General features: G+C 37.2%; 1 protein-coding gene across 4 annotated transcripts in view; it reads right to left on the bottom strand.

Moving 5' to 3' along the window:
- UBE3D (ubiquitin protein ligase E3D) overlaps positions 1–25166 on the bottom strand; it is a 155280-nt gene that overhangs the window by 108893 nt on the left and 21221 nt on the right. For all 4 annotated transcript variants that reach the window (XM_046674351.1, XM_046674353.1, XM_046674354.1 and 1 more), the window contains exons 4-6: positions 16608–16839; positions 11873–11942; positions 168–237 (exon numbers count right to left, since the gene is read on the bottom strand). In XM_046674351.1, coding sequence (XP_046530307.1) covers positions 168–237; positions 11873–11942; positions 16608–16839 — 372 coding nt within the window. The remainder of the gene's footprint in view (positions 1–167; positions 238–11872; positions 11943–16607; positions 16840–25166) is intronic.

Raw genomic sequence — 25166 nt, 5'->3', positions numbered from 1 at the left:
TGAGCACACTTGTCAATACCATCAGGTAAGCAAACCACAAATAAATCCTCAAGTCACGTGTGTGGTTTGGTTCAACTATCTAGAAGCTTTTCTCAAAGGCTTTTATTTTTCTTTTCCAAATAGAGGTATAAATAAAAATGAATTTCCAAATAATTTCCCATTTGTACCTTGGTATGATGGGAAAATTTCTCTCAGATGGCTGAATAATTATCTCTGTCATATAAAACTTGGTGGTTTCTAGAAACAAAAAATAAGAAAATTAACCCCCCCAATACACTAATATGGTGGCATGCTGGTCTCACACTATGACATTCCAAAGTAAATATTCGACATACTGGCAAAATTAACATTCAGTAAACGTTTCAAAAAATGACTTAGTTTAAGAAGACAAAGCATTGATGACTACAAGGAGACAGTCCTGAGCCTTCAGATGGCCTGGTGTCTGTACAAAACAGCACGTCCCAAGGGCCTGCAGCCCAGCAAGACTCTGCTCACATTCGTGGAAGGTTTCCAAATCAGTCACATCACAGCCATGGCCCACTTACCTATACATCAGTCATACAATTTCTTCATTTCCGTAGAGTAGCCACTAACCTAGAAGTCACTGGAAAAGACTTTTTTTTTTAAATGTTGTCAAAGTTGTTTTTTTCCCTTGAAAATATCACATTTTTTAATTAAATATTTTTATTGAGGTAACACTGGTTTATAAAATTATGTAAATTCCAGGTATACATCATTACATTTGACTTCTGCGTATACTTCATTGTATTCACCACCAAAGGTCTAGTTGCTGTGCGTCACCATACACACGTGCCCCTTTCACCCTCCCATTACCCCCTCCCCCTCTAGTAACCACCAATCTGCTCTCTGTGTGGATGTGCTTGTTTATCTTCCACATATGAGTGAAGTCGACAGTATTTGACATTCTCTATCTGACTTATTTCGCTTAGCATGATACCCTCAAGGTCCATCCATATTGTTGCAAATGTCAAGATTTCATCTTTCTTATGGCTGAGTCCATTGTACGTATATATACCACCTCTTCTTTACCCATTCATCCATCGATAGGCACTTAGGATGTTTCCAAGTCTTAGCTACTGTGAATAATGCTGCAATGAACACAGGGTTGCATATATCTTTTTGAATTAGTGTTGTCATGTTCTTTGGATAAATACCTGGAAGTGGAATAGCTGGATCATATGGTAGTTCTATTTTTAATTTTTTGAGGAATCTCCATATTGTTTTCTATAGAGGTTGCACCACTCTACATTCCCACCAGCAGTATACAAGGGTTGCCTTTTCTCCACATCCTCGCCAACACTTGTTACTTCTCTTTTTCTTTTCTATTTTTTATTTTTTGCTGAGAAAGATTCACCCTGAGCTAGAATTCCATTGCAAATTTTCCTCTTTTTCTTTTTTTGTATGTGAGACACCACCACAGCATGGCCACTGACAGACGTGTGGTGTAGATTCGAGCCTGGGAACTGAACCTGGGCTGCTGAAGCAGAGGACACCAAACTTAACCACTAGGCCACCAGGGCTGGCACTTTTCTCTCTCTCTCTTTTTTTTTTTGGTGAGGAAGAGTAGCCCTGAGCTAACATCTGTTGCCAGTCTCCCTCTTTTTGCTTGAGGAAGATTGTCACTGAGCTAACATCTGTGCCAATCTGCCCCTATTTTGTATGTGGGATGCCACCACAGCATGGCTTGACGAGCAGTGTGTAGATCCATGCCAGGTATCCAAACCCACAAACCCCAGGCTGCTGAAGCGGAGTGTGCAAACCCAACCACTACACCACCAGGCCAGTCCCTGACCCTTCTCTTTTTAATGATAAGCATTCTGACGGTCTGATGTGATATCTCATTGTAGTTTTGATTTGCATTTCCCTGATGATTAGTGATGTTGAACATCTGTTCATGTGCCTGTTGGCCATCTGTATATCTTCTTTGGAAAATGTCTGTTTAGATCCTCTGTCCATATTTTAATTGGACTGTTTGTTTTTTTGTTGTTGAGTTGTATGAGTTCTTTATATATTTTGGATATAACCCATAATCAGATATATGATTTGCAAATATCTTCTCCCAATTGTTAGGCTGCCTTTTTGTTTTGTTGATGGTCTCCATTGCTGTGCAGAAGCTTTTTAGTTTGATGTAGTCCCATTTGTTTATTTTTTCTATTGTTTCCCTTGCCTGGTCAGACATAGTACTTGAAAATATGCTGCTAAGACCAATGATAAAGAGCATATTGCCTATGTTTTCCTCCAGGAGTTTCATAGTTTCAAGTTTACATTCAAGTCTTTAATCTATTTTGAGCTAATTTTTGTGAATGGGGTAAGATAATAGTCCACTTTCATTCTTTTGCATGTGGCTGTGCAGTGTTCCCAACACCATTCCTTGCTCCATTGTATGTTCTTGGCTTCTTTGTGGAAAATTAGCTCTCCATAAAAGTGTGGGTTTATTTCTGTGCTCTCATTTCTGTTCCATTGATCCATGTGTCTCTTTTTGTGCCAGTACCATGCTGTTTTGATTACTTTAGCTTTGTAGCATATCTTGAAATCAGAAAGTGATACTTCCAAGCTCTGTTCTTTTTTCTCAGAATTGCTTTGGTTATCTGGGGTCGTTCATTGTTCCATAAAAATTTTAGGATTCTTTGTTCCATTTCTGTGAAAAATGTCATTGGGATTCTGATAGGGATTGCATTGAATCTGTAGATTGCTTTAGATAATATGGACATTTTAACTATGTTAATTCTTCCAGTCCATGAGCACAGAATATCTACTTCTCTGTGTCTTCTTCAGTTTCTTTCCACAATGTCTTAAACTTTTTGGTGTACAGGTCTTTCATCTTCTTGGTTACATTTATTCCTAGGCATTTTATTCTTGCTGTGATTGTAAATGGGACTGTATTATTGATTTCTGTTTCTTCTAGTTTGTTGTTAGTGTATAGAAATGCAACTGATTTTTGTATAGTGATTTTGTACCCTGCAACTTTTTCATATTCATTTATTATTTCTAATAGTCTTTTGGTGGATTCTTTAGGGTTTTCTATACATAAAATCAAGTCATCTTCAAATAGTGACAGTTTTACTTCTTCCTTCCCAATTCCAATGCATTTATTTCTTTTTCTTGCCTAATTGCTGTGGCTAGAACTTCCAATAACATGCTGAATAAGAGTGGGAAGAGTGGGCATGCTTGTCTTGTTTCTGTTCTTAGAGGGATAGCTTTCAATTTTTCATCATTCAGTACAATGTTAGATGTGGGTTTGACATATATTGCCTTTATTATGTTGAAGCATTTTCCTTCTATACTCATTTTATTGAGAGTTTTTATTTTAAGTGGATGGTGAATCTTGTCAAATGTTTTCTCTGCAACTATTGAGATGATCATGTGATTTTTATTCTTCATTTTGTTAATGTGGTGTATCACATTGACTGATTCGTGGCCGTTGAACCACCCTTGCATACCTAGAATCAATACTACTTGATCATGGTGTATGATCCTTTTAATGTATTGCTGTATTGAATTTCCTAATATTTTGTTGAGGATTTTTGTATCTATATTCATCAATGGTATTGGCTTACAATTTTCCTTTTCTGTGTTGTCTTTGTCGTTTTTGGGTTTTAGGGTGATGTTGGCCTCATAAAATGAGTTAGGAAGCATCCCTTCCTTTTCAACTTTTTGGAAGAGCTTGAGAAGGATATTAAATTTTCTTTGAATGTTTGGTAGAATTCACCAAAGAAGCCATCTGGTCCTGGACTTTCATTTTTTGGGAGGTTTTTGATTACTGTTTCAATCTCTTTACTAGAGATTAGTCTATTTTGATTCTCTATTTCTTCTTGATTTAGTTTTGGAAGGTTCTATGATTACAGATTTATCCATTTCTTCTAAGTTATTCAATTTGTTGGCATATAGCTTTTCATAGTATTCTCTTACAATCCTTTCTATTTCTGTGGTATCTGGTGTAATTTCTCCTTTTTCATTTCTGATTTTATTGGTTTGAGCCTTCTCTTTTTTCCTAGTGAGTCTAGCTAAAGATTTGTCAATTTTGTTTATCTTCTCCAAGAACCAGCTCCTGGTTTCATCGATCTTTTCTATTGCAGCTTTCTTCTTGTAGCTGATTTCTATTTTCATACCTTTGTGGTTGGAAAAGATGCTTGATATGATTTCAATCTTTTTAAATTTATTGAGACTTGTTTTATTTCCTGACATATGGTCTATCTTTGCACTTGAGAAGACTATATATTCTGCTACTTTGGGATGAAATGTTCTATATACATATATATAGAGAGAGTCCATCAAGTCTAGTATTTCATTTAATGCCAATGTTTCCTTCTTGACTCTGTGTGGGTGAACCATCCATTGACGTTAGTGGGGTATTAAAGTCTCATACTACTATTATGCTGCTGTCAATTTCTCCCTTTAGGTCTGTTAACAGTTGCTTTATATACTTTAGTGCTCCTATGTTAGGACATATATATTAATAAATGTTAAATCTTCTTGGTGGATTGTTCCTATTATTTAATGTCCATCTTTGTCTCTTATCTTTTTTGGCTTGAAGCCTATTTCACCTGATATAGGTATGGCTACACTTGCTTTCTTTTGGTTGCCAACTGCTTGGAGCATCATCTTCCAACCCTTCATTCTGAGCCTGTGTTTGTTTTTAGTCACTGAGATGTGTTTCCTGGGGACAGCATATTGTTTGGTCTTGGTTTTTAATCCATCTGGTCACTCTGAGTCTTTTGATTGGTGAATTCAATCCATTTACATTTAGGGTGATTACTGATACGTGAGGACTTAATACTGCCATTTTATCTTTTGTTTTGTGCTAGCTCTTTGTGTCCATTGTTTCTTTCCTTGTGTTTCTGTCTGCCACTTGAGTTTGGTAGTTTTCTGTGATGTGTTTCTCAGTTTCCTCTTTTTTTATGCTTTGTGACTATGCCCTGCATTTTTCTTTTGTAGTTACCACAGGATTGTATAAAAGACTTCACAGATGAGATAGTCCTTTTTCTGCTTACAGCATCTTATGTTCATTTGCCTATGCAGGTTCTGTCCTTTTCCTCCTCCCCTTCTATGTTTTTGTGACACAAATTATCCTTTTTTGTATTGTGAGTTCATTACCAAATTGAAGTGGTTATAGTTATTTTTAATGCTGTCTTTCTCTTTGACCTTTATGTTTTAATTGTTTACTAACCTATTCTGATAGAGAGTTGCAATTTTCTGAGTCTATCTGTCTAATGTCACCCTGCTTAAAGTGCTGTATACCTTTGCCTTTTTGTTTCACATAGGAGAGCTCTTTACAAGACTTTTGGTATGGCAGATCTAGTGGCGATGAACTCCCTCAGCCTTTGTTTGTCTGGGAAGGCCTGAAAAAGCCTTTTTAATCATAGTACCCAAAGTGCATGCATGGACGCTATGAACCTCACATTAATACTTATCCAGAATCTCACTGAGTCTATTAATGTACAATTCTCACCAAACCTGGTTATCTGATTACTTACCTACAGAAAAATTTAAACAGTTAACTAAATACCTAATAGAAATGATTATAAACACAACCATTTTGGATTTTTTAAAAGTCCATGAAAAATATGTACTCTGAATGAAGGAAATGCAAATTAAAATGAGATATTTTTCAGCATGAAATGAATAAAATATTTTTAAATGATAAGGTGCAGCACTGATTAAGATATGGAGAAATGGATACACTAATTCACATTCTGCTGTCAGAATAGAAAATGATAGATTTCTGGAAAGCCTCTTGTCAAAGCCCTTAAAAATGTATGCATATTTTGACACTATAATTAAACACCTAATACTTTATCTCAAAGAAATACTCAAGGATATCTGCAAAAATTTACCTATAAAGATGTTCTTTTTTTTTTTTTTTTAAAGATTTTATTTTTTCCTTTTTCTCCCCAAAGCCCCCCGGTACATAGTTGTATATTCTTAGTTGTGGGTCCTTCTAGTTGTGGCATGTGGGATGCCGCCTCAGCGTGGTTTGATGAGCAGTGCCATGTCCACGCCCAGGATTCGAACCAACGAAACACTGGGCCGCCTGCAGCAGAGCGCGCAAACTTAACCACTCGGCCACGGGGCCAGCCCCAAGATGTTCTTAATATTAACAGAAAAATACTGAAAACAAACATCTAAAAATTCACAATAGGTTGGGTTAAATAAACAATTTCACATTTAGGCAAGAGAATTCTATGTAGTCATTAAAAATGGTGTGACAAAAAATTTTTAATTGTTTTAATAAGAAAGAAAGTTGTTGCTGGTAGATTTCCTGAAAATGTTTTCAATTGCTCAAAATAACACACAGAAAAGGGCCAAAAAATAAAAATCAATGGACAATTTAACAGATCATCATATATCTAGAGCCATGATGATAAATTTATTTATTTGTCCTTGAAGTTCAATTTTCACTTTACTATTTTGAAGTTACATTACTAGATACAGGATTGAACCCTTTAACATTATGAAGTGATCCCTTTTTCCCAGTTGTTGTTAAACTATAATTTAATTCAATAATTTAATCTCAGAGGTATTATTAATTTTATACAGTTAATATTCATTTAGCATCATCCACATATTTACCACTCTCTTTACTAATCCTTCTGGAACTTAGACCTTCTATCTGGGATCATTTTATTCTACCTGAGGTACAAGTAGGATTTCTTTTAATAAGAAACTAGTAGTAGCACATTGTCCTAATTTTTGTTTGCCAGGAAATATATTTATCTTTGTCTTCATCCTTGAACGACATTTTCATCTGATATAAAATCCTAGATTAACAGTTATTTCTCCGTGCACACTGAAAGCATCTTTCTGCTGTTTTCAAACTTCCATTACTGCTGTTCCTCTGAAGGTGATTTGTCATTTCTCTTTGGTTGCTATTAATATTTTTTCTGTTTTTTATTTTTCTGCAGGATCACTCTGACATGTACAGCTAAAGATATTTTATTTACCTTACTTGAGCCTCATTTAATTAGAATTCATTGGAACTCTTAAATCTGTACACTGTTTTTTTTCCATCACTTTTGCAAAATTCTCAGCAATTCTCTCTTTTCCTGTGCTAGAATACAGGTTTTTCTTCTCATTTATCTTCTGTTCATTAATTCTTTCTCCAACTTGTACCTAATGTTCTGTTAAACCACCCATTGAATTTTTAATTTCAATTATAATATATTTTTTAGAAATTCTACGGTGGATCTTTTTCAAATTTCTTTACTGATATTGTTGCCTTTTCCTTTCAATATCTTTAAACCTGTCTTTTATATTGTTACATATAGTAAGCCTGGTTACCTTACAGTTTACATTCAATAGTTCTAATAGCATAAGTCTGTTTCTACTGTTTGCCGTTTTTGTTAGTTTCTGCTGATGGAAGTCTAGTTTACTTGTGTGCTTATTTATCCTTGGTTGTATGCTAAACACTGTACTTGACAAATTATTTGTGGGAATAATATGAGTTTTACAATGAAGGTATTTTCCTCCAGAGGTGATTTGCATTTGATTTTGCCAGGCACATGATGTTATGTCTAGACCAAGTTCAAGACTTGAAATTCCCTAAGTCCCAAAGGATTGATAACCTATCTGTAATTCACAGGGTTGTTCCACTTCTGACTCGCCCTCACTGTGAGGGTATGGACCTTTAGGCTTTCATATTTTTGTGCAGATAGTCACCTGCCAGGTTCTCATCTTGTGTCTTTGATTTCTGTCCTTACTTCTCAAACCAACCAAAACAAAAGTTCTAATTTTAGAAGACTGGCAAATTGCAGTGAAAAGGTGGCTTCAATTTTGTGCTAACCTCTTTCAAGTTTGCTTTTGAGGTAGTTTACCCCCAATTTTCCGTTTATTTTGCTCTTCGTTCCCTCCTATGGATTCCAATTACCATCTAGCGTCGGTCATTTCAGCCTGAAGAATTTCTTTTAGCATTTTTCGTGGAGAAGGTCTGCTAGTAATGTATTATTTCCATTATTTATAGGAAAATGTCCTTATTTTGCCTTTGTTTTTGAAGGACAGTTTTTTTTGGATACAGAATTGCTGGCTGACAGGTGTTTTGGGGAGTTTGTTCCCCCCACCGTTTTGAATAGCTCATTTTCGTGTGTTCTGGCTGTCATTTCTCTAAGAAGTCTGCTTTAGTTGAATCATGCAATCCCTATATGTGATACTTTGTTTCTCTCTTGCTACTTTCAAGATTCTCTCTTCATCTTTGGCCTTTGCGAGTTTGGCAACAATGTGCCCAGGTGAGATGCTCTTTGTGTTTATCCTACTTGAGATTCATTGCAATTCCTGGATCTGAAAGTTAATCTTTTTTCACCAAATTTGCCAAGATTTCAGCCATTTTTTCTACAATTTTTTCCCCAATCCTTTCTTTTTCTCCCCACCTTCTGAAATTCCACTTCACGTTTATTGAAACATTTAGTATTCTTCCACAAATCTCATAGGTTCTGTTCATTTTGCTTCAGATTCTTTTCTCTCTTTTCTTTTGATTGGTTAACCTCTATTAAATCTATCTTCCAGTTCAATGATTTTTTTTCTGTCATGTCAAATATGTGGTTTAGCTAATGTAGTGAATTTTTCTTTTCGGTTACTGTACTTTTCAGCTCTATAATTACCAATTGGTCCTTTCTTTGAAGTTTCTAATTTATTGAGATTTGCTACTAGTTGACTCAAGAGGTTCTTTCCTTTTAATTCTTTGCCATATTTATAATAGTTGCTTCACCATCTTTGCTAAATCTAATATTTGTGCTTACTTAGCACCTATTTATTGAGTCTTGTTTTTTTCTTGAGTATGAATCACTCTTTTCTGTTTCTTTGCATGTCTAATAATTTCTGGATAGAAGTAGGACATTTTATGTAACACATTGTAGCAATTTGGGATTTTATTTTGTTCTTTAAGGGTTGTGGTTTATACGTAAAGTAGTCAATTAACTAGCCTAGACTCAAAGTGTGGAATACGTCTTCCCACAGTAGCCACTAATGTCTCTGCTCAGTTTTATTTTGTTTAGCCTGGCTCCCTGGAGAGTATTTACTATATCTGCACAGTTTAGCTGTAAGCAAATAATTTGGGGAGAGGTTCTGCTCAAATAGCCAGTAAGGCTTCCACCTTCCACTGCCCAAGTTGTGTGTGGATTGAGAAATGTAATCAAAGGCACAGTAAATATGCAGGCGTCCCCAGGCCCTCAATTCTCATTGGATTCTCCGGCATCTTCCGTGCGCACGTACAGTTTAGCAGTCAGCCAGAGTTGTGTGAAGAAGTTATCATCTCTGTCCCTCCTTGGTCCTCTTGCTTCTAAAATCTCCTTCTCAAATTTCTAGTTTCCCTGTTGCCTACCCTGAACCAAATCCACTCTCTGTAGACAATAATGCTGTGGGGTTTTCCTGCCCAAGTAGGGGGGAGAGGGGAGGATGGCAATGCTCCCAAACAAAAATTTGCCATTCTAACCAAATGCAGCAGCACTTTTTCATAATTAAACACTTCTCAAATCATTGCTTCATTTTGGTCATTTTCCAGTGGTGGTGGTTAATAATTTTTTGAACGTGTACAGTTTTGTACTTGTCTGCATAATGGAATTGCCCATTCTCTTTATGCTACTGTTTTTGGAAATGGAGTCCTACTGGTTTACTTTTAGAGTAGATGTGGGTGCAGTTCTCTTACATCACACCCTCGCACACATGCACACACTCATACATATTGATCTCCTAATATACTTATGTATTACATCATTAAGATGTTTGGTCAAATCAACATTCAGTGCTTACATTATTATGACCATAATAATACCATGGAAATATTTCCTTTATGTTCAAATTTCTTATTCTCTGAAGTGCATAACTGCTTTCTTTTTCATTTGTTTAGTTTTCCAAGCACCTTTAGCTAATTCTTCCTATATGATGAAATGGATTGTCTTAAGATTATTTGTTACATGTGGTCAAACGAACCAATGAATTTATCAGTGAAAAAGTCTTCCTTGCAGTCTTTTCTCCCTTTGCTTCAATCCAGGCTGTTATTTTCCAGGCCTGCTGCATGCACATCCCTCACCCCAGGACTTCCCTACCTTACTTTCCTGTGTTAGATAATGTTTCCTGAATTCCACGTCTTCTCTTTTGAGGTTAAATCCCTAGTTCAGGTGACAGATATCCTATGTAGACTCCTAAGGAAAATATACCTTTGAGGTCTACGTTTTGAGACCTAGTATTTCCAAAAATGTATTTTTTATCTTCACACTTGACGATGGTTTGACCAGGTATAGAATTCTGGGTTGAAAATCTTTTTCCTCCTAAATTATGAATGCATTGCTTCATGTCTTGCAGCTTCCAACACTGTTGTTAAGCAGCTCAGTGCCATTCCAGTTCCTAATCCTTTGTACACCACCTGCTTTTTCCTCTCCGGAAACTTCCTCCTTGGTGTTCGGAAATTACTCAATGACGCGGCTTTGAGAAGCTTCCCTGTTATCCTTCCATTAATTATACTAGCCATTTAATGGGCCGTTTCAGTTGAGAAACTCAAACCCTAGCTCTGGAAAATAGCCTTGTATGGTGTTTTTGGTATTCTTGTTCTTTAACAATTTCCTACACCCTGTTGTCTCCAATCTCTTTCTAGAATTTCTCTTAGCTGGATGTTTGATGCTCAATTCACTCATTCCTTCAACAAATATTTACTGCCTTCCCTGGTGCCCGCTGCCTTCAAATTCGGACCAGTTCTGGGTTTCTGCAGTAAGTGCTGGCTCACTCCTCACCCACACGACCTCCCGTAGACACCTGGACTACAGGTTCCTCCACACGGCCAAGTGCGCGCCCACACCTGCGTCAGCTTTACAGCTTCCAAACAAAGTTTGCTTTCACCTGTTGTTAGCATCACTGTTGCCTCCTCTCCACTTCTCTTTGAATGTACATCCTTTTTAATCCTTAACTGATATTTTAACCGGTCTTCAGGGAGGAGAGGAAAGAATCAAAAAAGTCAATTCACCTTATTTAACTGGAAGCCTTAAAATTTTCTAAGTTGTTGCCTACGGGGCTTTTTTTCATTCTCCAAAAATGACATTGAGGGTGGCAACCTTTGCTAGTACTCATTCTTCCTTTTCTGCTCACTCTGAGCAAGTAACTGCTTACAAGATTCTGATGATTTTAAAAAACAAACAAAAAATATCACCATCTGTCTTCCCTTAAGTACAACAGCTTCACTTAAATCACATCTTCTAATTAATTATATTAAAAACAATCATTCATCACCCACAAAGCTAACACAGCATACTGCAGCTCTCTAGACATTTTTATACCATATCTTTAAATAGTGATGCATTTTAATTATCAGGATTTTCATTATTGTATTTTAAAGTGGTATAACATAGACTTTATATAAAATATAATTAATACCATTGGGAAAAAGATAAGGAACAGAGTACAAAACTCAGAATGTGTCTTCTTCCATTTCAACAGGTTCTCTCCCACCCCCAGGCCCAAAATACAGCCCTGAGCCCGACGGCAGCCAAGAAAAGCGACTCTTCAAGCATCTCTGGCAAGCAACTCTTCTGATTGAGGAATTGTATTAAGAAAATAAGCTCCAATCTTCTTTTAAACAGACCCAAGTACAAACTTTATACCATTGCTTTATATCTATAAAAAGGGTATGCGACACTGAAAATGATCCAACTTCTTAATGCTTAAAACTCAATACTATGTACTTATAAAGAACAAAATACACAAACTTCTTGGCATATTGGACGACATGCTAGTTGGTTTCTACTTTTAACAGCATCAATTCTACAACATATTTAGTCATCCATCTTTCATACATATTTCCTATAAAATCTCCTTCTACTGGTTTTTTAACAAGAGGATAATCATGTTGGCTTTTTTATTTTGAAATTCTCACCTGATGACATGGTCTCTCCCAACATTACCTTGCAACGCTTACAAATTACTTTGGTATTTGCCTTTGGTTTCTGTAGAACAGAAAAATGTCATTTAAATGTCATTCAGCTTTTCTTAAAAGGAATATATAATTTTAACATAGTCTCTAGAGCATACATTGAACTTTACATTTTACTTTGCCCTCTACTAAATACTGGGAATACATTTAGCTTGTATGCTTAATTCACATGCACAGAGATCATTTTTTTCTAGTCTAAAGACAGAATAATGACTGGATTGATTTTTCCAAACTAGCCACTTCTTGATAATTTCAATGTTGCCACATAATTTGAACAAGAAGCACCTTACATTTCTAAAAAGCATTTCCAAACATCCTTATCACTTAGAACAGGCAGATGGTGGGCAAGAAGGGCAGTGAGGGTAGCTGACTTGCCCCAACTCACATGTCTAGAAAACAGAAGAATCACAACTTGAATTCCTATTATTTTGATTCCTAGTCCAGTGTAACTTATGTCAAAGTAATCTATAATTCATAACCACTCATCAGAAGTTAAAAATACCTAACCCGCTCATATAATTCTATTTTCCTATTTAAGTATGCACTGTAACTGGAGTGATGAATAGTGTTCTGGGACAAATTCCTGAAATATTCTTAAATTTCAAAACAAAAATTTTCAAACTTTGAAAATCCAAATTCATCATTTAGGATACAGATTAAAATAGCTAGCCTTCATCTAGTCATTAAGCACACAAAAGAATGCTCTTTTCACATCCCTACTAATACCTCTGTTAAAGCCAGACAACATTCCTCTCACCCACAAATACTGCAGCACGGCAGAAGTCATGTAAAAGTGGGCAGAGAGAAGGAAGTTCTGCATCTCTGACCACTTGAGCTTACCCATCCTGGAAAACCTAGAATAGAGTGCTGGTCTAAGAGAGGAAGGACAGTGACTTTCTGACGTGACATCACATATGTATTCATCTAAGAATAAGTCTTAACTAACTAGTATAATTATATTTCCCCTGGCATAAATAACTATTTCCTGAAAAGATGTATAAGAAGCACATTTAAACTGAGTTCCATGGATGTGCTGCTAGAGCTAGTATTTGAATCCAGGTCCCCTAGATGTTAAAGCCTGTGCTTCTAAGTATTATGCCAACTGGTTTTCAAACCAATTCACAGAATCAACTCAATGGGCTACAACCTGATACAACAGAAAATATCACAGGGCTTCAACCAAAGGGTAAGTATTGCCTCAAGAAACTCTTACTTGAGGAGTGTGTGTGTGCATGTGTGTGTGTATTATCAGATCTTTATGAAAAAAAGTGTACTTCTTACTTTAGTTAGAGGTCAAAAAAAGTCAAAAGCCACAGACATAAAAGCCAAGGGAGGTGTCAATTTGCTCGGGTCCAGGCAAGGTTACAGGGAGAAGACAGCTCAGAAACCAGGTTTGCTCAACCGTAAAGTTTGACATTGGCAGTTTCATGCTTTCTTACAGTAAAATCTATCTGTATGGCTCCAAATTGGTATTAAAGACACTTTTTTAAAGGATTCTATTTTGTACAAGTTAAACTGGACCATCCTCATTAAATCTTACCAAAAGCTAAGGGCTTTACTAAAAACTAATATAGGGTGTTAAAGTGGCAATGCTTGAGAAGAAAGGATTTTTCTATTCGAAACAAAATTTTTCATCAGGTTCTATGTTTATGTATTTCATTATAATTGCTCTTACAACACATTTCACCTTATCTTTCAATGAAGCAGGAAAAGTGGTTTTTGTTGGTTTGTTTTTAAAAGAAGATTCTACCTTTTCAAGATATGAGTAATTAGGATTTTAAAATCTGACCAATAAAAAGCAAATTACCTCAAAGAACCAAATGTGTGGATTTTGATTTAAACAAACTGACAGTAAAAGATATTTTTAATACAACTGGTAAAATCTACATATAGCCTGACATCATATCATCAAGTAATGACTGTTAATTTTGTCAGGTGTAAAAATGACACTGTGGTTACATAAAAAAACTCCATATTTTTGGACATTTATATTGAAACATATAGGGATGAAATGACATAATGTCTGGGGTTTGATTTAAAGTACTTTAGCAAAAAAATAAAAATAAAAAAGGGACAGATAGAACATACTTCATGAACCACCATGACTGGGGTACTGAAATTCATAGTACTATTCTTGTTTACATTTATGAATCTTTACAAAGTTCAATAGCACATTTTTCTGAGAAAATACAAAGATACCCTTATGGATTTAATAAAACAAAGTACCAAAATCAATAAATTATTGCTAAGTACCCCAGAAAAGAAAAGAAAAGGTAAAGCTGTTAGTCATACTTGCCAGCTGTAATAAAATCAAAGTTCAATTTTATTTGTTTTTTAAAGAATAGAATTAAGTCCTAAGTGTGGCCATGCTTTCTAAGTCTGGAATAATATGATCAATCTTATAAAAGATTGAGGTGCCACCTTTATTATCCTAAGATGCAAAAATTTTATTATGGTGGCAGACATGAGAAATAGCACAAGAGATAACAAACAGATGCGAGAATAGGAAAATCTTCAACAGATCCCTTTTGAAAACAAAAGTTATATACTGGCTGCATTTACACAGGCACAAATAACACCGTGGACATTCTCGGGGGGGCAGAAGGAAAGAAATAAGTGTTGGACTTTACGTTTGCTTGCTTGTACTGTTTTTAAAATCAGACCTTTTTAATTAAAATATTATAACGCTTTTAATTTCGTTTAAAGAGAAACTCTGCTTTGTAATATATTTTTTTTGACCTAAGCTTAAAGGAAATAATAAAGCAAGTTGTGCAACGAAGCAGCCTAACAGTGTGGGAACTCTACGAGCAAACATCAAAGAAAGACATTGTTGTGGACTAATTAAGTCAATATATCTGAGAGATGGCACTGCTGCTCAGAGAGGCGGATTAGCCTCTTGTCCTCGTTTTTATTTTCCTTCGTGTTGTTTCAATTTCTAAGGACCCTTGATAGTGTCTCGCCAAAAAAATGTGTCCCAAGAGATACCATTAGGATGCTGTGTCACCATGTGACATTTCAAAACCCTGCTAGATGGCCAGACTGGGTGAGATGAGAAATAGGTTTCCAATAGCACAGAGCGGCCTTGTTCCCACAGGAGCCTTGAGAGCACTGCTTAAGCAGTCCTTCCAAATTTATGTTACTATTTTGGTCACAGGCATACTCTTTCAGTTGTTGCAATATGCAATTAAAGTGCGACTTCCATCTAGGCTAACTTGAAAACAATCTTGTCAACAGTAGCTTGTCATGATAGTAATTTCCCATAGTCTTTTGATACTAAAAACCGTAATGTCTGAATATGATAGGGCTTCCTTTAACACATACGATGGCTGTTCACAATTAAGAGAAATGCGTGCAAATGGCATCAAGTAACTGATAAAGATGCAAATGTGAAGAATATACTTCCACAGAGTGCAGAGTTTAACCAAAAAGGGAAACACATTTCTCTTATTTAATCTTTATCCACTCCTCTTCTACTCACACCTTCCAAAGATTTTAAAAATTTATAGCTTAATCATAAAAATGAAAGTTAAAACACATAAAATAGTAAAGTATTCGTATATGAATTTCGATTAAACTATAATTTTAATATAACCATATTAAACATAATTATAACAGATTTATATTAACTTCTGACCATTCATCTTTGAAAAACACAGAAGGCTAAAGTACTATAACTCAAAATGAACCATATTTAGATAAAGGGACGTGTGTTCATGATGAGACATAAGGCACATAAATAATTCTCACAACTTAACCTCAATATTTGATGAACTTCCTTAATCTCCTGCAAAACAGAAAATAGTTCTATAAACTAACTTACAACCTAAGAGCTGCCCAACTGCTGAGCATTTCCTGAAGTGGCTCAGTTCTCACTACAAAAATTAAGTGAGTTCTAAATAAAATTTAACATGCAATGCTTTTGTTCCTACGAATAATCACGTTAAAATGAAGATTCTCTGGCAATGATTTTCTTTACTTTTTAAATCACATCCATATTGACTTGCCATCAGGGGAACGATTTCTCACCAGGGCCAAGTCAATGCCATGGATTTCCTTTTAAAATGAGGTAAACCACTTGTTCTCTGCAGTGAGATGAAACTCCTTTCTCCCTAAAGCAACTTTTACAGCGAGAGCCACCTGGCCTCTCGTTGTCAGGCACCAACTCAGAGCCTGCAGCGCGAGCCTTAGTTCCACGCTTGGGCTCCTCCATTTCCTCTTTTTCCTTGATGGCATCTGCTTTTATGACATCAGCACAAGTCCAGACTACGGTAGGCACACGAAAATACCCAGGCCTAAGTCCATACTAGACATCCTGCAGCAAGAGAACACTTTTAACTTAAATCAGACTATGAGGAGAAGATACACTTGGATTCTGGAATACTATTGTCCTAAAAACAAGAAAGCAGAGCATTTTCTTTGGAAAATGGTAACATTTCCAATTCTATGCATGAAGAGGGCGTCTTCCCCTTCCTCCTCCAGGCCCTGTGACTGTTTCCATTCAAGGCCATATGTCCTTCCTAGATCAACAGAGCAGAGCTGGAGAACAGAGGCAGTTGAAAATAATGGATTTCAGTCTTTAGAACAGTCTGTGTAAGATGCCCTGAATTAAGAAAGGACTGGGGAAACCAGTGTCTAAACCAACCTCTAAATTAGCATTTATTTTGAAAAGATATTTTACCAATTGAAAATGGTTCTCAGAAGAAAGACAGTGTGTCTCCAGCGGGATCAGCTCAGGTCTTGGCTGCCACAAATCACTTCTTAAATTCACCAAGACGAAAATGTCTCCAATAAAACAGTCATTCTCTTGAGGATGAAGCGGCTTATTAGCAAAGGGGTCAGGATGACAACACCATTCTCCAACTAGAGCTCCCCAGTTCTCACTCGGCAGCGGGAGCACCCTGAGGAGCTTCCTAGTGGAAAGAGGAAAAACTATTTTTTACAGCACAAAATGGAAATGTAGCATTTTCTTAATTAAATCAGCATAAAAAAAACTCATTAACTACACTGGTTGCAATGCTAATTCCCCCCACACCCAGATTACAAAAGTACTATATACTCACTATAGACAGTTTTGAAAAGCAGAGATGTATAAAGAAAACAAAAATCACCCTTTCTTTACCACCAAGGATAAGGAACTACTTTGTATATGATGGTATATTTCCTTGCCATCCTTTCAAGAGGCATAGTTGTACACATGCATGCAAAGTCTAGGATCAGAGGATATACACATACTGTATTTTTTATTTAGTTACATCATGACTCTTATTGACTCCATTCTACTCCATAGGTACACCAAAACTTTTTAGATCATTCTCTAACTGTTAGATATTTGGGTTTTGAGTTTTTCATTATCAACAATCCTGTGATGAACATTCCTATTAGAAAATTTGTGTATATATCTGATTATTTCCATGGGGAAAAAAAATCTTATAAGTGTGAGAGTACAAGCACAAATGATATGCATATTTTTAAACCCAGTATCTGTATTGGCAAAATGCTTTCCAAAAAAGGCTATACCAATCTATAATTCTTCCACCTACTTTCTCCAGAATTGAATACTATCATTTTTCCACGTAATAGGTGAAAATGTCCTCAATGCTGCTTTAATTGGCAATTCTATAATTACTGGGGAGATTGAACTGGCTTTCATATATATCGACTACTGTGTTTCTTCTGTGAATTGTGATCGATGACTATTTTCCAATAAGGTATTAGTATGTTCTTATTAATTTATAAAACGTATATTCTATATTAAGAATATTAGTCCTTTGTCTATAATCTGTGATAAATATTTTTTAGTGTAATTGCCTTTTAATTTGGTTTACATGTCTTACATTTTAAATCACCTAACCCTTTCTTCTGTGATTTCTCCCATTAATATTTTTCAATAAACTTTTTTGGCATAATTTTAAACTTACAGAAAAGTTACAAAAAGTACAGAGTTCTCGTATACACTTCGCCCAGCTTTCCCTAATGTTAATAGTATCTTACATAACCATGAAGATTTGTCAAAACTACAGACTTTATCTGAATTTTGGTAGTTTTTTCCGCTAACGTTCTCTTTTTCTCCTCTAGGATCTGATGCATGACAACTTGTTGCATTCAGTCATTATGTTGCCCTAGTCTCCTCTGGTGTGTGATGGTTTCTCAGTCTTTCCTTATTTTTCAGGGCCCTGGGATTTTTGAAGGGTACTGGTCAGGTATTTTAGAGAACATTCCTCAATTTGAGTTTGTCTGACATTTTCTCAAGATTCGACTGGGGTTATGGGTTTTAGGGGAAGAAAACCAAAGAGGCGAAGTGTCCTTCTCATCACATCGTATCAGAGGGTGCATTCTATCAACATAACTTATCACTGGTAATGTTAACCTTGATCTCTTGGTGAAGGTGTTATCTGCTCACTTACTCTACTCATAAAGCTCCTACTTCTCCTTCTGTACTCTATTCCTCAGAAGCAAGTCAGTAAGTCCAGGCCACACTCAAGAGGACAGAAATTAAGCACCACTCTGTTTTTTAATGCTTAGAACATCTTTACTATTAAAAACCCTCTTATATTCGCTACCAGTTTTGTTTTTTTTCCAAACAGTTTCTTTTTTTCTGGACAACAATAAACACCTGAGACTTTACCAGGAGGAAAGCGTATCATGGTTCACCTCTGTGCCACACTAAGCAGTGCAGTATTCTAAGGGGAGAAGAAAAAGTGGGCAGGATAATGAGGAAATTTCAAAGTCATTTATCCCGAGAGAAACTGAGAATAGAAACCCGCTCATGGTCTTCCTAACGCCCATCCACCGTGAACGCTTAAAGCAGCCTGAACACGCTCACACTTCCGCTCCAATCAGTGGGCCAGCGCCTCCCAAGGGCAACTGTGTCTGATCACAGGGCTATTTCTACCGCTCATACATGTCATTCTAGTTACATCATTTAATTAAATAGTATGTATGAGTTACTATTCTTTTGAAAACTAAAGATTTCAGACTAGATAAAAGCTAATTGTTAAAAAAATCACCGGTGACTTAGATGTGGGCGATATAACTGTAGCACACTGGGGAGAGGGAGGGAAAGTAAAAGTCTAAAAGAATTCTGCAGTCAGATCGCTTTGAGCGTCTAACTTTTCATTCCACTTTAAAGAAACCCAAACTGGAAATTGGAGATGAGTTTAGCATGGCTTAAGCAAAAAATGCTACACAGCAGTGGACTTATAATCAACAAAAAGACATTGGTTCTATAATAAAACACTAGTAATGTACATTTGCATGTTTTAAATCAAAACATTTAAAATGTAACTGTATCATTTTTTAATGATTCCCCTGTGTTAACCATTTTTTTTTAAAGATTGGCACCTAGGCTAACAACTGTTGCCAATCTTCCTTTATTTTTTTTAAGGATTGGCACCTGGCCTAACAACTGCTACCAATCTTTTTTTTTTTTTTTTCTGCTTTATTTCCCAAACCCCCCTGGTACATAGTTGTATATCTTAGTTGCAGGTCATTCTAGTTGTGGGATGAGGGATGCCACCTCAACATGGCCCGACGAGCGGTGCCATGTCCGCGCCCAGGATCCGAACCCTGGGCCGATGCAGCAGAGCGCACAAACTTAACCACTTGGCCACGGAGCCGGCCCCTAACCGTTTTTTTTGATTCCCCAATCAACTATAAGTCTCATAAAAGGGCATTTACAATATGCAAGAGGATAGACAATTTATAACTCCAGACGACAGAGCTGGAACGAGCAAAGTTAATTTTAGTTTAATATAAAGAAGAGCTCTCCCTTTCAAATTAGGAAATGTTGAACCACTAGCATCATTCAAGCTGCTGAGCCCAGTAGGGATATTAAGAAGCGATTCTCTCAACATATGTTTTCTAAAAGTCTACTATGAATCAGGCATTGTGCTGACACAAAATATTAATATATACAGTCCCTTCTCTCCAGGTACACACATTCTAGTAGGAAATATAGACCTATAAACAAACAAGAAAACCATAATATAACAAATGCTCTAACAGAGTAGCAGTTCTAAATTCTTGAAGGGGCTGGCACAGACCCCTTTGAACATCTGATAAAAGCTTTAGCCCTTTCAAACATACATTCCCACATGCACACCATTTACATATTCCTTTAGAGGATTAATGATTTCCAAAACCAGTCTGTGAATTCAGGGCAATGCAGACAAAGTGCTAGGGGAGTAGAGTGTACATGGACTTCAGAGAAGACGTAACATCTGAACTGACTTTTGAAGGATAAATAGGAGTTCTCCAGGCAATGAAGCAATTATAACGGCATCACGGGCGAGGAACCAGTATGAAGACAGGCACCACATCTGTTCAACTTACCACTGTATTTCTAGTCTCTGGCACAGTGCCTGACTCAGAGTGTAAGCTCTTAAATATTTATTAAAGGAAAGAACAAGCATATTTTGATAACTATCATGTGCGAGGCCCCTGGTGGGGTCTGTTGCATACTGGGATGAAGGGGTTAACAAAGCTTTTCCCTTGCTGCTTGAGAATCTGACCTTTGGTTTAACCACCTAGTTCTGTCACCCTGGAAACCAGGTAGATGGAAACAGGCATCATTATATTGCTAGGCAACACTGCTTATGGCAAAAATGATCCTGACTGGTAAATTGCATCTGGACTGGGAGGAAGTATGAATGAGCTGTAAACATCTGATGAGGATGCCTTGCTTTGGACTTCCCTGAATGTAGCCCTTCATGGGGAACCCTAGAAACTATGCCAAGGAATTGTTACAAGAGCAATTAGCAGCTTAGGGCATAAGGCTCCTTTTCAGGGTAGCTCCTGCACCTACCTGACGTGGATCTTGTCCTTTGTACTTGGAACCGTGTCACCAGGGGAGACAAGAGTCCCCAGATTGGTATGTGAGCTGTGCCTTGCTTAAACTGCTGCAGGGCCCCTGCTGAGAGGACCTGCTGAAGCTGTCCTGCTGGCAAGCTGGCAAGAAATGTGGCCTGTGTTGCGTCGTGAATCTCCATGTTTAGTTGAACTTAAGACGACCTCTGGTGGACACTACACACCTTATTCTACTTAATGCTCCCTACAACTTTGTGAGATAAAAATTACCAGTCCCCTGTCACAGAAGAGAAAAGGGAAGCTCAGATATGTTAAATAATCTGTGTAAGTTCACAGAGCCAGAGGTGATGAATGAAGCCAGGATCTTAAGCCAGGTTTTCCTGGCTCCAAAACTAACCTCTTTCCCGTGGATTACAGTCCCTCCCCAGGCAATGCAGAATGTCAGTAAAGGAGACTGGGAAGCTGGGATGGTGGCAAACTGTGGGGAGTTACATGCCAACCTCAGGGGTAGGGATTTGGTTCTACAGATAGGTGGGAAGCGTTATAGAATTTTAAGCAGGGAAGTGATAGATCAGATTTGAATTTCTACAAAAAAGGGGAAGAAAGCAAACAAAAGTGCCTGTTTAGAGTGGGAGTTAGGCCTAAATAGACTCCTACATCTTCTCCATCACTAAGATTCGCTGTCTCTTGACATTTTGCACAGTGCCAATAAGCAGATCTCTAATGCAGCGCAACAGCCAGCAACGTCCATCTCATCCCTGCTCAGAGTGAAGCTGCACCAAGATTCAGAGACCGGGGAGACATGATGTGCAGGAGTGCAAAGGGTATTTCCAACTTAACCTGACCCCATAGCACCGTGAAAAAAAGCTATGACATATCGAATGACTATCTCCATAAGATCAGGAGCAACACAGTGCCTAATTCACAAGTCACTGCAAAGATAAAAGCGTTTTTACAGCAGAAAGACATTTTTCTGGTGTTTTGAAAAACATAAAACCTTTAAGAACAAAAGACGTATTTTCATCACAGCTCTACTGAAAGTCTATCTGTTGAAAACCCTGAAACTTTGATATGATCTGCTTCCCAAGAGAACTTTCAAAATAAAATAGATACCATTTTTTTCAAGGTAGTTTTTAGGTAAAAACCTGCTGAAGCTCAGAAAAGAGTGAATGATTTCTTCAATTTTCTCTCAGCTTAAGATTCTATGCTAACAGTAATACATGTTTGTAATAAATTAAAATTTGCTAGTTATTTTCAATACATCTTAAGCATAAGCTTTGGGGAAAAATAACTTAAAATACACAATTTTAATAAACATTATTGATTGATGTGATTGATGATGTTTCTTTAAAAAACTTAAACATCAAAAAGAAAATGAAATGCCCCTCAACTTTAAAATCAACCATTAATCAGTGACGACAACAACGGTAATAACACAGAGCTTTTACAGATTGAATTAGAACTAAGTGGACATTAAGAACTTGAAGAATGGGGCCAGCCCCATGGCCTAGGGATTAACTTCGGCATACCGGGTTCAGTTCACGGGGGTGAAACCACACATCTGTCAGTGGCCATGCTGTCGTGGTGGCTCACATACAAAAAGAGGAAGACTGGCAACAGATATTAGCTCAGGGTGAATCTTCCTCAGCAAAAAGAGGAAAATTGGCAAGAGATGTTAGCTCAGGAAAAATCTTCCTGAACCAAAAAAAAAAAAAAAAGGATTTTAATAATTACATCAAATATTTAAAGCTTAAAATATGGCTGCTGGAATTTAGAGAAATTCAACCAGCATTATCCAACTGGCAGGCTACAATCCTACGAAACTAGCTTTGCATTTTATTACCATTATGCACATAGTAAGATTAGACCCATAAAAGTACAATCATTTTATTCCAAAAGTTTTATGTTACCAATAATCCAGTTTGTGCCCGTACATTTTTTTCACCTCTTTGTTCGTTTTCATACAAAAGTGACTACTCATGGGAATAGTTCTTTTCAGCCCACAAATATAGCTGGTCTATCAAGTGGCCTGATCAACTGGTTGGATATTCTGACATCCTTTATGTTCCCATCAAGTCCATTCTGCTTGCTCCTTCTCGAGCTTCAGTGCCCTCATGAGCTGCCGAGCTGACACCCAGCTCTGCTGCTGCAGGTGCAGGTGGAATGGGGCCTGTCCAGAGACCTCAGGAGACCTCTCAAACAGACTGAAAAGCCAAAGGTTTATGTTTGAAAGTCTGTTCGTTAACCGATGTAATTCAAGTCTGACATGAATTTATTTCTAGAAAACATAAATTCTAAACACAATGACCATTTAGCTGTTTCCGAGACTATTCACAAAGAAGTAAATTTTGTTATTATTGTTGCTTGATATCAGGGCCTGTTACTCTCAACAAGAGCACAATCAAAAATTGTATATGTTCAGACCATTTTTATAGAAAAACTCTGTAGAACTGGTAAAAATGTAAACTGGAGAATTTTATTGTAAAGAATCAATGCATTAGTTATTTTCAAATAAGCAAAACAAACGGCTAAGAACATGTGATCCTAAATTAATAGAAAAGACTACTGTAATTAGCAGATTTCATGCACCCTGGTGCCAATAAGTAAAAGCCATTAATGAGTCTTAATAAATTAAATAGTCCTCTCCACCTTACTTCTATAATTTGTTTGACAAGAATCTTTTTAATTAAAAAGATAAAAAGGAACAAGGATTAGCCTTGTACTACCCAAATAATCATGAATCACAGAACCCAAGGAACAACTTTACGAGGTTCGCTAATCACAGGATTTTCATGCCAGTAGAACTCTTGATAGTTTTATCTTTTCCCACCTCCCTATTTTATAGTAGATGAGGAAACTGAGGCCTAGAGAATTAAAGTGACTTGTTCCCAGAAAATAAGGCAGGCTGGTAAGCAGATCTTAACTCTGCTCCCACACTCCCATCAGAGGAGCTCCCAGTACAGAGAGATCAACATATTCCACGGTGCCCTCCTGGAAAAGATATTCACAATTAGTGGATTTTGATCATAGCACATACAAGCCTCTTTTGAAATACCTTTGGTTTTGTTTTCTATTTAACAAGCACAGAAGATGTTGCTACCACCCGTATAAAACAGATAACTGAGGGAGAAATGAGAAGACCATTGGGTTTCATATAAACAGTCAACATGAAATCCCTGTGCAGATACTGGAGGATGCTTGTTTCTCAGTAAAACAGTCATGGGGCACACTGCCTAAGAGTGAAATGTAAGCAAAGCCTTGAATCACCTACGAAGCATTTCTCTGCATCGTTCAAGAGGCAGACACACAAGTGTGACAGGAAACGGCTTTCAGGTAAGGTCCATGTAAGTGAGGCAAGGGCTAAGTCAAGTCCACTGCTTATCTTCTTAGAAAGAAAAAGGGAGAAGGGCGGGCTCTTTCCCTGGCACACCTAACATACAGAGTCCTGAATCAAACAGGCTGGAAACACTAAACTAGATAATCTGCTAGTTTGCTAATAAGACCAATATGGAAAAAAGCGGGAAGAGTATATGAAATGAATTAAAAAGAGCTTGTCCAGTACTTACCATTACTTATGTTAAACCCTTTGACTCTCTTGACAAGTTTGGAAAATAGGCCTTATTGTGTCTACTTAAGAAGAAGCTGACGTGATATGGACAAGGTTCCCCAGCTACCACGTGGCGAAGCTGGAGTTCAAAGCCGGGTGCCCTCCTCCCCCCCTGGCCTCTACACTACACGGTCAGGACTGGGGAGAGTGAACACAGTCTTTCAATGTCAGCCGCTAAGCCTGTCCAGTTCTCAATTCCAGGATCATAAGAAGGACTGACATATAAACAGAAGATATAGTTCCTGAATAGGAAAAATGGGGGCTACAGGTAACTGTTTTTCATATCCATCATCCTTATCCACTGAAACACACATGCCAGCCAATAATGAAAGAGCATATCCTTTACCGGAAGCAGCACCGGGAAATGCTGTTACACTGAATTTAACTCGTTCCTACTGTAACTTCTGTCACTTCATTGTACAAGCATGCGTGTTTCAGAAACCTCACGTGAGAATTAAACCAAAGCCTGAAATACACTGAGAGAAGGTAAACTTTTTTGGTTAAACTACACGTCATCTGGGATCCTCTGGACCTTTGAGGCTAAAGTGGGCCTGCCAGAGAGTGCGGCAACCTCAGCCCTCAGGTAATCCTCTGCTCTGAAGATGCACAGTCACCTCATCTTTACCCAAGATAATCATTCAGAGGATGCTCTGTTCACACCCCTCACTTACACTGGGGTAACTTTCCACAATCTCGTCTACCTGGGACACTGCCAGGAATCAGAGAGCAAGCAAGGGAGGCTGGGGGAAGGCCAAAGGAAGCACCTAATGTTTATTCAACTCAACCCAGTGAGAATTTATTGAGAGTGGCCTATTGGCCAGGCAC

This window comes from Equus quagga, chromosome 11, assembly GCF_021613505.1.
Source record: "Equus quagga isolate Etosha38 chromosome 11, UCLA_HA_Equagga_1.0, whole genome shotgun sequence".
NCBI classification, from domain to species: Eukaryota; Metazoa; Chordata; class Mammalia; order Perissodactyla; family Equidae; genus Equus; species Equus quagga.
Note: the sequence above shows the minus strand (reverse complement) of the source record. Positions and strands in the feature narration are given on the sequence as shown.